The sequence below is a fragment of the Sceloporus undulatus genome, chromosome 6 (genome assembly GCF_019175285.1).
Source record: "Sceloporus undulatus isolate JIND9_A2432 ecotype Alabama chromosome 6, SceUnd_v1.1, whole genome shotgun sequence".
Classification (NCBI taxonomy): Eukaryota; Metazoa; Chordata; class Lepidosauria; order Squamata; family Phrynosomatidae; genus Sceloporus; species Sceloporus undulatus.
Window position 1 is genome coordinate 91740872 of NC_056527.1, and position 15930 is coordinate 91756801.

Here is a 15930-nt window from a genome sequence, read left to right on the forward strand (position 1 = left end):
GGTTGTCTTCACACTATGGCCACACAGGTTCAGCTGCTACCACTGGACCTTGCAGCAGCATACGCCAGTAATTATGCACCGCCCTTGTATTATTATCGTGATATCCTCCTGGCATATATGCTAGACACCCATCTCTGAATAAAAAGTAGGGGCCTTTAAGAGGGGGAGAGAGCTGGAGAGAGAGAGAGAGAGAGAGAGAGAGAGTCTCCCCCAGCACATTAATCTATCATGAGCTAATGTGTTTTGCCCATTCTGTTCCTTTGTACTATCGCCAAGGCGTGCACGCACACACACATACACTCTCTTTCTCACCCGCGCTCTCTTGTTGCACTTCTGCCACCAATCTCTGATGGTTGGTTGGGCCTGAGACAGTCTGTGCAAGAGAGAAAGACAGGCAGACGGAGGCAGAAGAACAAAGCCAAGACAACAATGGGAAATTCACCGTCTCAAGGCATGTCAATGTTCATCCATTCTTAAGTAGCAGGTATTTTTTTATTGGTGTTTTTTTTTTCAACCCCTTCCCTTCTCTTTCCCAATCTACCAGTTCCGTACGATGCTCCTGCCATTGTGGTTGTACAGTGAGCTGATGGTGCCGGCATTTGCTTTGAGTCTAACCATATGAATTGGACATTTTTTTTCTTTTTAGAAGAAAAAGGGGGTGTGGTACGGTGAGGAAAGCTCCCCCCTGCCCCTTGTGGTGGGGAGGCAAGGCAGAATTTTGACTATCAAATCTCCCACTTAAGTGGGCACTAGGTTGGGGGAAGGGTTGAAGATTTAAGACGTGATATTGAATGGTTGTGTGGTCACTGCTTTCTTTGGGTCTGTATATTCCCTTACCCCATTGTTGTCAAGGCTGCTGAGCTCCGGGGAGATTAACTAGCTAGGAAACCTGCTGCCCTAGAAATTTTGCTGAAAATAGAGGGGGAAGGGGAAGGAGGATGGATAGACCGATATGGATAGGTGGAGGAGCCCAATTGTTATCTTAATTTTTCAGAAATCTGTCTTGGAAAGAAAGGTACATAAGATTTGCCTGCTGATTTTAGTTTGTAAATGGTCGAGCTGATATCCCCCCTCCTTCCTTAATTTTTCCTTGAGATTAAGGCTGTTGCTGAGTGCTTTGTTAACTAATGAAGGCAGAAGGGCTGTGGGGATAAAAAGTGGGTGAGAGAGAAGAGAGGAGAAAAGATGTACAGGAGGGGGAATTAGGGTTGAAGCTATGGCTATCTTACCCCGGTAGTTTCAGTGTGATCCTGATGTTGGGAAGAGCTTTGGATTTCAGGTTACATTGCCGACTTAGAGTACCTTTGCTTTGTTCTGAGCATCTGTGCAAAACCAACTATTGGTACATTTCACAAAAATGAGAGAGCAGATGGAAAAGATTGCATTGAGTTCTTTCTTCCTCTCACCCACCACTGTGATGCAGAATTCAGGTTCCTTCTATGTAAGCATGAACGATGGAAGATTAAGAGTCATGCTTCATGTGAGATTGTTCATATGCATGAAAAGACAGGTTGTGTGAGTACATACATGTGTGTTTGAGTTATCTTGAATACATGCAATTCTTAGATTAGCTGGCAAGCTTTTCTCTCTTCACCCTCACCCCACCCAGGCAGCCACCATGTGCCAGCCACTTTCAACAGGAGGGCTTGCCACTGGGTTGTATGTGCGCACTGGAAGTTCACAATAATGTTTTGAAACAAGAAGGCTTGGGGTGAGGGTCCTGTTTCTGAAGCAAGAACTAAGAGAAGGAAGACATGGCTGATAATGAGGTCAGGGCTGATGGAAATATAAAGGTAAACTGTGCAATGTCCTGGGATGCCAGAATTCCAGGGTCTCCTTTTTCTTTTACAGAAGGGTCTTAGAGAGAGAGGCTCTGCCTGCACTTTGGAAGGAGGAGCACAGAAGTAGATTAATATTCCCTGGCTAGGTGATAACTCCCTTGCATTTAAAGGGACACGAAAGCCTCTGATATGGACTAGATCCATCTCACTGCCCATGTGTCCAGTTGTAAAGAGGAAGTAAAGAAATGACCAACATTAAAATATGAACATGAGGCAAATAGGATACTACTCAGGTCATTTATTATCCAGCTGGTGTGTGTAGTGTTCAGTATAAGATATATATGCCTGATGGGGACATGTTTAATTAATTTGAGACAACAAAAAAACCTTTGGTTGGTCCCAGTTGGGATTCCAAAAGAGAGAGGTTTGCTTATAGTGCTTCGGGAGGTAATTTATTGCTAAATACCATTTTTTAAAGAAAAAAATGTCCCAACCTTTCTCCATTTGTCTTAGATATGCAAATATTAGGTTGCGTTATATGAAAGAAAGGCAAGGAGTTTTTTGTTTGATTAGGTTCAGAATATGCTGGAAAGAGGAAAGTGGAAAAGGGCAAGGATTTGTTTATTTGTTAGAAATATGTTTACTGGAATTATTTTCCAGACAAGAATCCTCCTGGGGCTGTTGGCTGGTAGAGCAGAAAGGAGGGAAGAGTTTCAATGGGTACTGGTCAGAAAGATGAAGTGAGGCATGCAGTATAGTAGGGCAGAAAACAGGCTGGCCAGAAACAAATTTTCATACATTCCTTCATAAGTGTCATGCAGTAAACCAAAAGCAGATTTTTATTCAGTCTTGCACTAGATTGGACCTGCTATTAGTCAGAGTGAGGCAGCTTCCTCAGGCAGCTGATTTGGAATCACAAATTATTATAACTGTATCAGTATCCCAGAGGAAGAGTAGTAGTTTGGAATTGGCTGCCTCGGATGCTAAAATAACTTGATCAGCCTCTAGCCCTAAACCTCTCTCAGTGGGAAGGGGACACGACTTGCTGATTTGCCCGAGACAGAAAAATTCCTAAGGCTAAACATGTCTCTGCATGTATATTTCCTGCGGAACCTCTTTATCGCTGGCCGTTCTGATAGCAACCTGAATAAACCACTTTTCAAACAGGAGATAAAGACACAGGGAAATTGTCTCCCAATATTTATTAACAATGATAGCCATGAGCAGCTAGCTCATTCAGAGCTAGGTATTCTGTACAGCCATGGTAGAGATGAGATGGGGATTAGGGAACTCATTAACTAATTAGGGAAGTTAATGAAGTAGATGTGTCCTTGGGCAGTGGGTTGTTTTTTTTAAACAGAAAATTTGGTACCAGAGCCAGAAATAACATGGTAATTCCTACACCACAAAAAAGGAAGATCAGTTCAACATGTTTTAGCAAACCTTTAATCCAAAACAACTAAACATGTGAAATGAAACTACTACATCAGGTAAGCCCTGAAGAAGTAAACCAAAAATAGTCAGAGTCTCTACAGACCACTTGAAAGCTTCTTCCAAAATCCCCCCAAGTCTGATTTTCTTCCTTCCACCTGCCTCCACTTTTCTTATGATTTTCATTTTAGTCTATAAATTTATAGTTGGTTTTTTTTAACATGCTGTGGGGAGCTGTTAAGGCACACTAATCTGCTTTCCCTCTTTTTTCTTTGTTTTGCTGTTCACACATGCGCTTTAAGGGATTCTGGAGACAGCTGCTTTTTACCTTGCCTGTTTTGGGCATACACAGTTCCTGTAGGAACAGAATCCGATTCTTTCCCAGCTCAAGTTTTATTGGATTATTTATTGCACACACCCATGCAAATCAACCCGTAAAGACTATCTTTTGTCCAGCTGCCCTCCACCTTCTTTCTAATGCTGATATGACTGAAATTTTTTCAGCTAAACAGAGGACAAGGGGGAAATGGCGGTTGTGCAGGAGTAAAAAGACTTTGGGAAAAGGAGCTTCTTTGTCAGAGGCTTTGTTAACTGAGGTATACCTGTATATCTGTATTTCACCAGTTCTAGAATATTTGCTATGCTTTAGCAGTGTCACACTTCAGAGCAGCAGTTCCAAAAGTCCCAAAGAATGTGACTAATAGAAAGGGATTCTGGTACTTGAAGTACCAGACATCTGGAAGGAAATAGATCAAGAACCATTGCTTTGGAGCCTGAGAGGGAAAACTTGAAATAGAGTAATGGTTTTTGGAAAGGAAACAGGGACTTTTTTCAGGTTGGAGGTGTCTACCCCACTTGGATAACCAGCTTTGGCTGGGGCTTAGCAGAGCATACAGTCCTGTGGTTCAATACAGCCAGCTGGCCATGACCCATGGCCAAGACTCATGTAGGCTATGCACCAGCTTTTGGCCCTTTGTGGCCATTCCCTGTGTGAATAGTGGGGATGGAAGACTGTGTGTGAGTGTGCTTTCAACCCCATGAATTTCATAGTGTTTTTTTTTTAAGGAAACTAATTCTCAGAGGTAGTTTTGCTAGTTCCTTCCTCTGAAAGGTAATGTACATACCTGGTATTCATTGGCAGTCTCCCATCCAAGTGCTAACTATTGCTGACCCTACTTAGCTTCCAAGACTACTTCCCCAAACAACTGCCCCAAGGAGAGAGACAGATTATCAGAACAGTTAGCGGAAGAGCCTAGTTGGGAGAGGAAAGAAGTTAGGACATGCTGAGAGGCTGTATGTGTGGTGAAAAGAGTAAGAGATGGGGAGCAGGGATGAGTGGAATATTATTATTATTATTATTATTATTATTATTATTACCCCGCTCTTCAGCCAAAAGGCTATCAGAGTATAGACATGAAGTGAGGGCAAGAAGACAATGGGAGTATGGGAGAATGCAAGGGCCATCCCTCTCCTTTCTAAAATATTTGCTACAACACCTGTTGAATTTCATGCCCAGTTATTACATGACATTCCTTAGTGTGGACTGTTTCCCAAGTATACAGAGCTCTCTGGGTGCTTTGTCTCAATATTCCCTAAAATAATCCTGTTTAAAGCAGACACATAACAGATGGAGAGAGGGGCTGGGACCCAAGCACAAGGGGGATGATCTAAGCCTGAGTTTATGCCTGCACTGAGTTGCTGTCTGAACTGGGAGATTCAGACTAAACCAGAATCTTCTAATGCTGTGTAAATCACTAGCTCTACCCTCGTCATCTCCTGGATTACATGTGATGCTCGTGCCGCCTAGCTGAATGCTCAACAGGATTGGTCTGATGTAGAGCTATTTTTTGGCTGACCATGAGGGCTGGCATCTTTTAGTTCTCCTGAGAGGCAGGTGCTGGAAGAATGGGGAGACAGAGTGGCAGAGCGCTGGCTTCTTCTGTTGAACAGGAGGATTATTTTTGTCCTATATGCTGGGCCCGAGGGCTGGAGATTGACTAGGAGGTGGTCAGTGAGGACAGTTGGCAGTTGCCTAGCAACCTCTAGAAAAGGGGGGAGCAGTGGAGGTGTGGAAGAGGGTGAAGGCAGAAGAGCTGGCAGTGCTGCTGACACAAGTCTAAGGAATCAGAACTGAGCTACTCTGCAAAACTCATTCCCTTCAGGGTGGTCTCATGGCCATATCCACGCCTCTGCTAGGGAAACTCAACAACTAAATGCTGGGACCCTTCGGTCTACCTTCTTTTTGTTCTCTATAATGGAGGGAATTCAAAGATGTTAGTCTGGAAAATGAATATGCAAAAGGATCTTATGCAAATATGCAATGGGATTTTGCCCCACCTTTGAGACTAACTGAAAGGTAGAAGTTGGTAGCATGAGCTTTCATAGACTTGAGCCTCTTTCCTAGGACACATTTGGTGAAGCCCAGGATAGACCTATATAGTAGTCTGCATGTGGGTATTCCCATAGGAAAGCAAAACTTTGCAGGTGTGGAGATGATGTGACAAATTCAGTTTTAACAAATTCAGTTTTGGGGACGAGGATGTTGCCCAAAGCCAAGGTTGGTAGATAACCATATGAATGAGTATTGGGATGTAATGTTTTGCATTCCTATGGACATTCGCATACACAGACTGCTGTATAGGTCTGTCCCTGGGCTTTCCACTCCACCCCATGCATCTGAGGAAGCAGACTCAAGTCTATGAAAGCTCATGCTACAAACTTCTATCTTTCAGTTAGTCTCAAAGGTGCTGCAAAATTCCAATGCATACTGTAATAGAGGTTGTTATACTGGAACGCTACCTCTGGCTTCTCCTCCACACTGCAGTTCCTGTCTGGTAGGTAGGTGGTGAAAACTATTCAGAAGCTGTTCTACACTTCCCTAGAGCCATTAACACCTCACTTGGTAATCACCCTGTATGTCTCCTTGGCTTCCTTTCAAAGTGCATTAGGATTAATTGGACAGCACAGATGTGCACTGTGTAGTTATTTCTCTAAAATGTCACCTTACCAAGCATTATTCAGTATGTTACCTTTACTTAACACCGTCATGGGGGCACAGACTGAATAAGAGAATGGCAGCTCTCAATGGGGAGGGGCTGGTACCTCAAGATGACAAGGTGGGCTGCTCATTAACTCTGTTACCTAGCCTTACAGATCCCTTCTGTTTTTATCATTCAGCCACCTTGAGCTGACATTATTTGAGGCCAGAGTAGGCAAAATGTGGACCTCCATCTTTTCTTAGGCTAGAACTCTCATGTTTCCTTATCATTGATTATCCTGGCTAGAGCAACAACATCTGGAAAGCTACACCTTGCCCACTGCTTAAAAATACCTGCTTTACCTTCTTTCCTCTGCACTGCCTAGTTCTAAATCCAGATATGAGTTGTGCAGTGCTGCGCCTGTCAGATACACTGGAGGATTCTGCATGTGGATCCCCTTTGTTAAACACCCTGCAATCCCTCACTCTATTTTGGGATTCTCATGTTTTGATGTCTCTCATGTTTTTGAGAGACCAATGACCCTTCAAGAAGACTAGGTCATGTTCGCAGGGAAAAAAGGAACTGTTTATCCAAGGCATGTAGACATCCAAGTAAAAAAATTATCATATCTAAAGTGTTTCTTCCTTCCCCCAAATAATCCACATTTCTTCTTGAAACCTGAGACAAAAGATCTCTTTGCACCTAAAGCAGTAAGCCAATCTCTATCTGCCTTTCACCTGTTGTGTTCCCAGCAAGCCTTCTCCATCCACCCATCTCAGGGATATCCCAATTCAATCACTGCTTTTGTTAAAACCATCAATCTATCCTGAATCCCATTGTTGATTCCTGGGACAAGTCGTTCAGTCTTTGTTACCTGGCCAGATAGCTATCACCTTGGGCTAGTTTTAAGGTATAAATATGGTTTCAAAACCTAACCTCTGTGCACACAGCCATTATATACATCTACACTCTGTACACTCATCCCTCCACATTTGCAGCTTTAACTTTTGTGGATTTGATTATTCACGGATTTTGTTAATGTGTTTTTCTCTAGGAATATCTAGGCCCTCCAGCGCAACTCTATGGTCAACTTTAACCAAAAGGCACATGGAAGGACCTAGAGATTCCTAGAGAGAAAACTCCACTAGGCAATTGTAGCTCCTCCAGCGCAATTCTGTGGTCATTGCCTGGTAGATGTTATCCACCAAGTTGCACTGGAAGACCTAGAGATTCCTAGAGAGGTGTTCTCTCAGGTAAAAACATAGTGTTTTTGTTATTTTGTTAGGGTCCTGTGCCCCTAACCCCAGTGAATGTGGAGGGATGAGTGTATATGTTCTGTATCACCCTTTGAGTTACTCCAGCGTTCCTCAGTCTTCTCTTTGGACAGGTACAGTGGGACCTCGGTATCTGCAGATTTGAGCATCCGTGAACGACAGTGCCACCATTGGGGACAATGGGACTTGAGGTCCTGTGGATTTTGGTGTGTGTGTGTGTGAGTCCAGAATGGATCCTCCTTGGATACTGAGGTCCCACTGTAATTATAACCCCACTGCAACCCTTAATAACTTCACTATCCCTTTCCCATATTTGCATTTCAGTTAGCTCTGTATGCTGTATTTGCTTGGATTGCTACCTTGTGTGTGTGATTGTACTCCTCATATTTTCTAAATAAAACCTTATTAACTCACCCAGAACCTGGAGTCCTCCAAGTTAATACTGATATGTATCAGTGCACATGGTCAAATAGTTTCCCAAGCCTCTTACAAACCTAATTTCCCCAACATTTGAAATATCGCTGACACCTGGTGGGGACCCTCAGTCCCTCCACCCTATACTTGTCCCAAAGAGGTCTTAGCCAAACTAACACCCACTATGTTTTGCCCTCATAGCACCCATCATGTCCTTTCCTTTTTGCTTTTGGAGTGTTTATCATACATTGGTTTAAGCTGCTTTCCAAAAGATGATTTTTCTTTTTTAAAAATGTAGTATTGATTACTAATCAAGCCAACTCAAAGGTTGTTGTCCCCATTGAATAAGTCATTTTGTCTTGCCTGTCTGTGTCTCGTGAAGAACGTAATATGCCAGGTGCAGGAAAGTCAATATTTACGCTCATTTCCCTACAATGGTCTCTTTATGGGGGCAACATCATTTTTTAGAAAACGAAGCTTGGAGAGCCTTGCTCAGAGCTCTAGAAGCCACAGACTCCATGCTGAGAAGGCAGCCGGGTCCAGCCAGCTGCAGTGAAGCCAAGCATTGACTTTGTGGAGTTAACTATGGTACCAGGCTTTGGACCAAAGCAGCTGAAGCAAAATAGACCCATTGTAACCCTGCAAGAAGAGGAGTTGCCAAAAAGGCAGCTAGGGGGTGGGGGTGGTGAGTCCTCTAACTAAATAAAAATGAAACAAGCTGGGATTTAATTATAGAAATTGATCTTTCTCTTTCCTGTACATTGATTTGTACTGTGCAGTCATTGCTGGAGACAGCACAGCTGCCTTCTCCCCTCCCTAGTGAGCTTGCCTCCCAATCAGCACACACAACAAACACACACATGCCTCTTATTCTGCTTGTATACCACTAAAGATGGGATGGGGTGGGATGGGAGAATATCTGGATATCCCTGGCATACATATGGCAAGGTGGAAAGAATCAGGCTGTTTATCTGTTATGCGGCAAATAACATTGGACACTAAGAGGGTATCTATACTGCACAATTATAACAGTCTGATACCACTTTAACTGCCATAGTTCCATCCTATTGACTCCTGACATGAGTTTTGTTCATTAAACTATTATGTAATATATCAGCAAATCATAGAAATGTACAAGGTGCTATTTCATGGTGCATGTATAAATGAAAAGATGATTCAAAGAATGGCAAAAAATGTAAATGGTGGGCAATACAAAGTGGGTGTTTATTGTGCTGGTAAGGGTGCAGAGGTCGTGTACTGACTGGAGATTGTTTTAAAATTGGAATTCACATATTTTCTTGACCCTTCATAAGAAACACCTCTTCTTTTACTAAAGAATGGGATATATGCCACTTATACCTAACAATCCTTTAGCTGACTCTGCTACTGTACAACTGCTTTGCTCACTCTATAGCCTACAGGCAAATCTTGGCATCCAACATGGGCAAGACAGATTCTGTTTTGCCTTCTGTTCTGTATTTCAGTGGCTATGCTGGGTGGGTGTCACTGTCCTCTGAAACTCTGTACAAACCCCTTTCTCCTCACATGGCATATGATATTAAGTAAAAGGATGCAGCATGCTGAGATCTCTTCTTTATATCCACAGTACAGTCGGCCCTCCTTATCTACAGATTTTTTATCCATGGATTCAAGCATCCAAAGCTTGAAAATATTTTTTAAAAGAGTATACATTCCAAATAACAAACCTTGATTTTCCATTTTATATAAGAGACACCATTTTGCTATGTCATTTTATTTAATGGGACTTGAACATCCATGGATTTTGTTATCCACGGGGGAGGGGGGGGTGTCCTGGACCAAATCCCAGTGGATACCAAGGGCCTACTGTACATTAAAGTCCAAGAGCTTTAAAATCTCACAATTTTCAATGGAGAATCTTAAAACATGCTCTTAATTTTCTCATTAAAATGAAGAGAACTAAAAAATATTTCAAGTTAGAAAGCATACATTTTGTTTGTAGCCCTTAATATTTGAAGGATAGTTAAAGTGTGAAAACATGTTGTTGTTGTTGTTGTTGTTGTTGTTGTTGTTGTTGTGTGCACCTTCAAGGCATTTTCAATTTATGGTGACCCTAAGGCAGGCCTGTCACTAGATTTTCTTGGCAAGATTTGTTCAGAGGGGTTTTTACCAGTGGCTCCTCCTGATGCTGAGAGAGTGTGGCTTGCCTACAGTCACCCAGTGGGTTTCCATGGCCAAACAGGGATTCAAACCCTGGTCTCCAGAGTTGTAGTCCAAATGACTACACCATGCAGGCTATGTGTGCAAACAGTTTATACCTCTTGCATTCTTAGCTGCCAAATAAATTATAAAAAATATGGAAATGTATGTATATACAGTTGCACCTCCTAATGCGTGGAGGGGCGACCTTTGCTGTTTGCAATGGCACACATGTCTGGCACGCGTGCCTTTGCCACACACATGGGAGGGGAGGTGCTCCACTCAAGCCTATGGGGCTTGAATAATAGCAAGCGTCCATTTTTACAAGGGTGTGTGTGTGTCCAGAATGGATCCCCCTCGAAAACGGAACTGTAAACTGTATAATTTATGCTGGTTGCAGAATTCATCTTTTGTGTTATATTGGCATGGTTTCTACCCATTTCTGAGATCACTTTGATTATTCCAGTTGAATGCTGTGTTCAAGACAACAAGGACTCCAGCAATTGATGCCATTAATAAATTAAAATAGGAATCTAGCATCCTTCTTTCTGGATGTTGAACTGCAGCTCCCAACATACTAAGCCAACGTAACAAGTGTTGAGTGATGATGGTCATTTCAATCCAGCAGTGTCTGGTGTGCCATGTGTTCTTCATCCTTTAATAACAGAATAAAAATTGGCCTTTGATTTAACCAATGAATGTGCAAAGTTTATGCTTGGTCTTTTCTTTACAATGTTAAGATGGAGCTTGTTAATGCATGTTCAGCCAGCCCTCCTTATCCATAGATTCCTTATCTATGGATTCAAATATCCACAGCTTGGAAATATTCAGAGAGAAAAAATATAAATTCCAAAAAGCAAAGTTTCATTTGCCATTTTATATAGGGTATACAATTTTACTATCCATTGTATTTAATGGGACGTGCATCCATGGATTTTGTTATCCATGGGGGTACTGAAGCTAAACCCGAGTGGATACCAAGGGCCCAGTAGAAGGTTCTTGCTGCAGCATCCAGGACTGGCCCTACCATTTGGGAACTTGAAGTGTCCGTCAAATGTTTCTTTCTTGATTCTTTTTCTGGTTTGTTTGGACAGAAACAAACTAAAAAGAAAAAACGAGCCCTAACCTGGAAGATGTGTTAAACAAGACATGGAGTGAGGCTCTCTCGTTCACTTAAATGCTCCCATAATTGCATGCAGGAATGATCAATCAGTATGCCAGCGGTATCACTACAGGAGTCAGGGAGTGCAAACCACACTGGGTGACACCTCAGAGGGGGTTGAACATCTGATGGAGTGGTCATTCCCATCTGTTCCAAGGTCCTGCTGGCTGCCCTCTCTACCAGCTTTCTGCATCTGGCAAGGCTCCTGGCTCAATGGTGGAAAGGCTGCTGGGTGGAAACAGTAGCAGTCCACCCCCACCAGCAACTGCTGTTCAAAAGAGGCTGCCTTCTGGATATGGCAGGGCTGCTACCCAGACAGAAAAGGTAGTCATGTTCCTTTCCCACTCAGCCAGAAGCCCCACCAGACCTGGGAAAGGCAGCCAGGCGGTATCAGTAGCCTCACCACAGTAGAGGCAGCTTGGCTGATGGAGTGGGGCAGCTGGGGTGTGACAGGTAGTATGGGTTATCAAACGTGGGTGCCACCAACCTTAATGACAGCACAGCTGTGTGCACCAGTAGGCTGCTCATAACCAGTAATTCAAAGTTCCTCAGTTCCCTGGCTTATTGTGTTGCGCAGCGCTAATGTAGCCAATAAAATACCCATCAGAACCTGATTTAAACATATTGCAGATGGTAAAAATGCTACTTATAATGCAAGTTTTGCAAGATTTTTTTTTTAAAATGAGCTTTTTGTTAAGGATGTGTCCGACGTCAGGCTTTTAATGTTTGGGAGTCTGTATTAGATTAATTTATTTATCTTGAACCTGAGGACAGTAGGGAAGCTCTGGATAGATCAAAACAACCAGAAGCAGTTAATCAAATCATTGAAGCATCACTGAAACCAACAGTCAGTTGGCCTTAAAAGGGCCTCAGCCTGAATAAATGGCTCTTGCAATTGTTTTCTCAAGGCATTGAGGGTACTCAGGCTTTAGTAACTTTGAAAGCTGCAGAGTAGCTATACAAGTACAGCTTCAGGGTTCAGACCTAAGGCCCTTCTAGTGCAGCATTCAAAAGCAAGACTTGACTGTGACAGCTTATCTAAGATGTTTTGCTGCCTGAGGCAGAACAGTAAGATTGTAGGCCCTTTCAGTCAAAATAAGTAATATCAAAAATTGATCAAATAATTTTTCCACCCGAGGCATAAAATCCAACAAGCATTTCCCCCCTCCCCCTTTGGTCAAAATGCAATAATTAAAAAAGGTAAATAACTAACAATTTTCTGACAGCCACTCTGATGCCTGAGGCAACCACTGTTTGCCAAATAGTAGGGTTGGTTCAGCATGGAGACAGGCAGACATTCCTTCCATTGGTGACTGACAGGTAAGGTGTCTTGCCTTTGCAGATGAGGATTCTATTTTTAGTTCCTATTTGTAAACAGGCATTAATAAAAATGTTCCCTTTGGTTTTATCAAATGAATGCGTACATTTCTACATACCCTCTTAACCACTCAAATCTGCTGCACTAAGAACACTGCTGAAGAATATATGAACAGTTCACCTGGATCAAACCTATCTATGCATTTCATTTTCAAGAGTGGCACTAAGCACATTTCTAGGAAATCCACAAGCATGGCATTTTATTAGTGGCCCTCCTCCATTATTTTCTTCCCAGAAACTCTTATCCACAAATACAGGACATATATTAGTTGTCATGGCTGATTGTTGTTGACAGATATTTCTGCTATAAATCTGTCCAATCCCTTTTGAAAGATATTAAGCCAGTAGACATCCTCACCATATATTGTACAGTGGGCCCTTGGCATCCATTGGGGTTTAGTTCCAGGACCCCCCATTGATATCAAAATTTGTGGATGCTCAAGTCCAGTTAAATATAGTGGCATAGTAATATGGTGTGCCTTACATAAAATGGCAAAATCAAAGTTTGCTTTGGGAATTTATATATTTGAAAAATATTTTCAAGCTGTGAATGCTTGAATCTATGAATAAAAAATCTGTGGATATGGGGGCCTGACTGTATTAGCAAATTATCTATAAGTATGCTACACACTGTGTTAACTGTGTAATGCACAGCTCAAAGATACTATCTTTTTTAAAACTCAAAAGTAAGCACGCAGGGCCCCAACTGAAATCAAGTCCTCTGTATGTGAATAGGGAAAATGGAAACCTCCCCTCCAAATTTGCCCTCCCCATTTAAATAAATTGATGATCCATGATTTTATTTGTGCTGGTAATCCTTCCCTGATGTAATTACAACTAGTTTGCAACTGTGTCCAACTTTATGTTGACAAGCCCACTCTGTACTTAGCTAGGCTGGTTCTCAGCCAACAGATGTGTAGTCTACTGCTGGGGCCATACTTACACAAGCACTTTACAAGTGGGAAGAAGGGATGACTGAATTGGTTGTTAAATGGGGCAACCCAAAGGTTTGTGCTACGTAAGGCAGGATGTGAAACAACCTACCCCCCACGTTGTGTGGTTCCCTCCACCCATCCCCATTCCATGCTGTAGTAAGTAGACAATGACACACTGGCAGTGCCTGTCACCACAAGAAGAGAAGGAGGAAGAGGCAGCGTCACTCACAAACCCCCACCAGATAAAATGAAGACACTAGCTGCACTTCCTCTAAAGAAAGTGACTCTGTGGGCCGGTGTTTGTGTGTGTATGTAAGCAGGGATGACCCTGCTTAGTTTCCAAGATCAGACATGATCTGGTGCTTTTAGGGTATTCCCTGGAGGTAGTGCTGTTTATCTTCCCTGCCATCCAAGAAAAGGGAAGAGGACAGGGCAACATGGTCCACACTTCCCACCATGCCACAACATGGTGATATAGCTATGTCACCTGCCCCCCACTTAGAGAAGAAGAATGAAGTGGTGTTTCTTCCTCAAAATGGAGGTGGTAGCTGCAGTCATGATGCCCCCATGAACTCACCATGCCAGAGGTCACCTTGACTAAGTGTGATTTATTTTCTATATGCCTCTGATGTACAGAAGGTGCAGCGACACCATGTCTGAGTCCTCTGCCTTCTTCCTGGGGGATATGTAGCTCTTGTAAGAATGGGGATTACAGGTGTTGTGTCATTTTCCTACTTCTCTGGTGTGATGCAGCAGGGGCAAGTGAGTGATGCTGCTGCTGTTGCTGTCTCCTCCATTACATCTTTCTGGAGCATAGAGGAGGGAGTGCATTACCAGCTGTCTTGAATGATGAGTACTGGAAGGTTGAAGAGTAGCTCTCCAGGTTAGGCTGGGGGTAGGAGTGACAAATGTGTCATTCCTAGAGTCCTGCTGCCTAAGGCAACCACATAATTCTACCTAATTGCAGCACTAGCCCTGGTTTCAATTGTTCTTTCGGGCCCCATTTTTTATCTCCTTTACAGGGTATATGTGGGATTAAGGAAAAAAACAGGTTGGTTATTTCTCCTCCAAAAACTCTATACCACATGCTACATATTTCAGCATTAATTCAGGAGGCAGCTGGTTCCTATCATACATAAATCACTGCCGCATTGCCGCCCTGGTCTGTCCTAGATGCAACCAGGGTTGTCCAAGCCAATTCTGGGGCCATTTTTAGAAGTCAGAAGCTTCCAACTTTTACAAATGGCCATGGAAGTGGATGAGTCAATCCTCAAAAATGGCCATGGAAGTGGATGATGATTTGGTGGCAATGTAGGTGTGATAGGAACCGACTGCCTCCCAAATTAACCCTGAATTCAGGAAAGGTAAGCTGCTCTTTTAATCCCATGTGATAGGGTCTGAAGTCTTAATTGGACCCCTGCCCCCAACTGCAAAGAGCAGGGCAAGTAAGCTAATATTTTGAATATTATGTGCAATATTGTGCAATAGTGGTCCCTTGGTTAGTATTCAGATTTGCCAAATGCCCAAACTTGCTTGAAGCTAGCCTTGGAGCCAAGCAAGTCTCAAAGGTATGAGCAGGGATGAGGAAGTCTGGTTTTGCTTTTTTCTACATTTGCTTTTTTTTAAAGTGCCAATATCTTTGTATCCTGAATATGAAGAAATTTACAAATTTGGGTAAATTCTTATCTAGTTATGAGAGTGAAAAAGTAACATTTTTGCTTTCTGTCTCTTTTCTAAACATCTACACCATGTTTAGATAAAGCAAAATTCCTACTGAGAAACCTAGTCCAGGTAGAAAAGATCCACACAATGGGTTTTATCTCTTGTGTTGTAGATTCTCTTGATTTGTTAACTGTTTTGAGGAAAAACTATTAAAGTATTATACTTGCCCAAGGTCACCCAGTGGCTTTCTGTGCCCAGTTTGAATGTTGGTCTCCAGAGTAGTAACCCAACACTCAAACCACTACTCCACTCTCACCTTATAAACAGAAAGTAATACTGTTTTGAGTATGTTTTTTAGTGACTGATACTTTTTATTATATAATTAAATACACTTGTCTCTCTCCGCTCGCACACTTGGGATCCGTCGTTATGGTCTTTCATGGGTGGCAAGTGGGGAAGGATAATATGGGGAGTGCATGAGCGCCTCCCATTATAACCAATGGGACTTGAATATCTGTGATATTTCCGATGTACAGGGGAATCCAGAATGGATCCCCCGCAAATCAGGAGGGACGAGTATAATTATATTCATCCAAAAGCTTGCCAATGCCCCAGGGGCTCCTTTTTCCTTAAAGAACTCTTGCCATCCAATTTTGCAGTCAGTTCTTGGAATGCTTTTTAAGAACTTCAGCCTGATATGATGTTACATCCCCCCACAAATCCTTCCTCAAACTCCAC

The 15930-nt window shown here is 42.6% G+C and overlaps 1 protein-coding gene across 8 annotated transcripts in view; it reads left to right on the forward strand.

Annotated features, from left to right (window-relative positions):
* The first annotated feature begins 211 nt into the window (after positions 1-211).
* SRCIN1 (SRC kinase signaling inhibitor 1) overlaps positions 212-15930 on the forward strand; it is a 323749-nt gene continuing 308030 nt past the window's right edge. For 6 of the 8 annotated variants that reach the window (XM_042474119.1, XM_042474118.1, XM_042474124.1 and 3 more), the window contains exon 1: positions 212-451. In XM_042474119.1, coding sequence (XP_042330053.1) covers positions 430-451 — 22 coding nt within the window. In that variant the 5' untranslated portion in view covers positions 212-429. Of the gene's footprint in view, positions 485-1732; positions 1794-15930 lie in introns of those variants that run through there. The other 2 variants (XM_042474121.1, XM_042474122.1) reach the window with 2 other exon arrangements.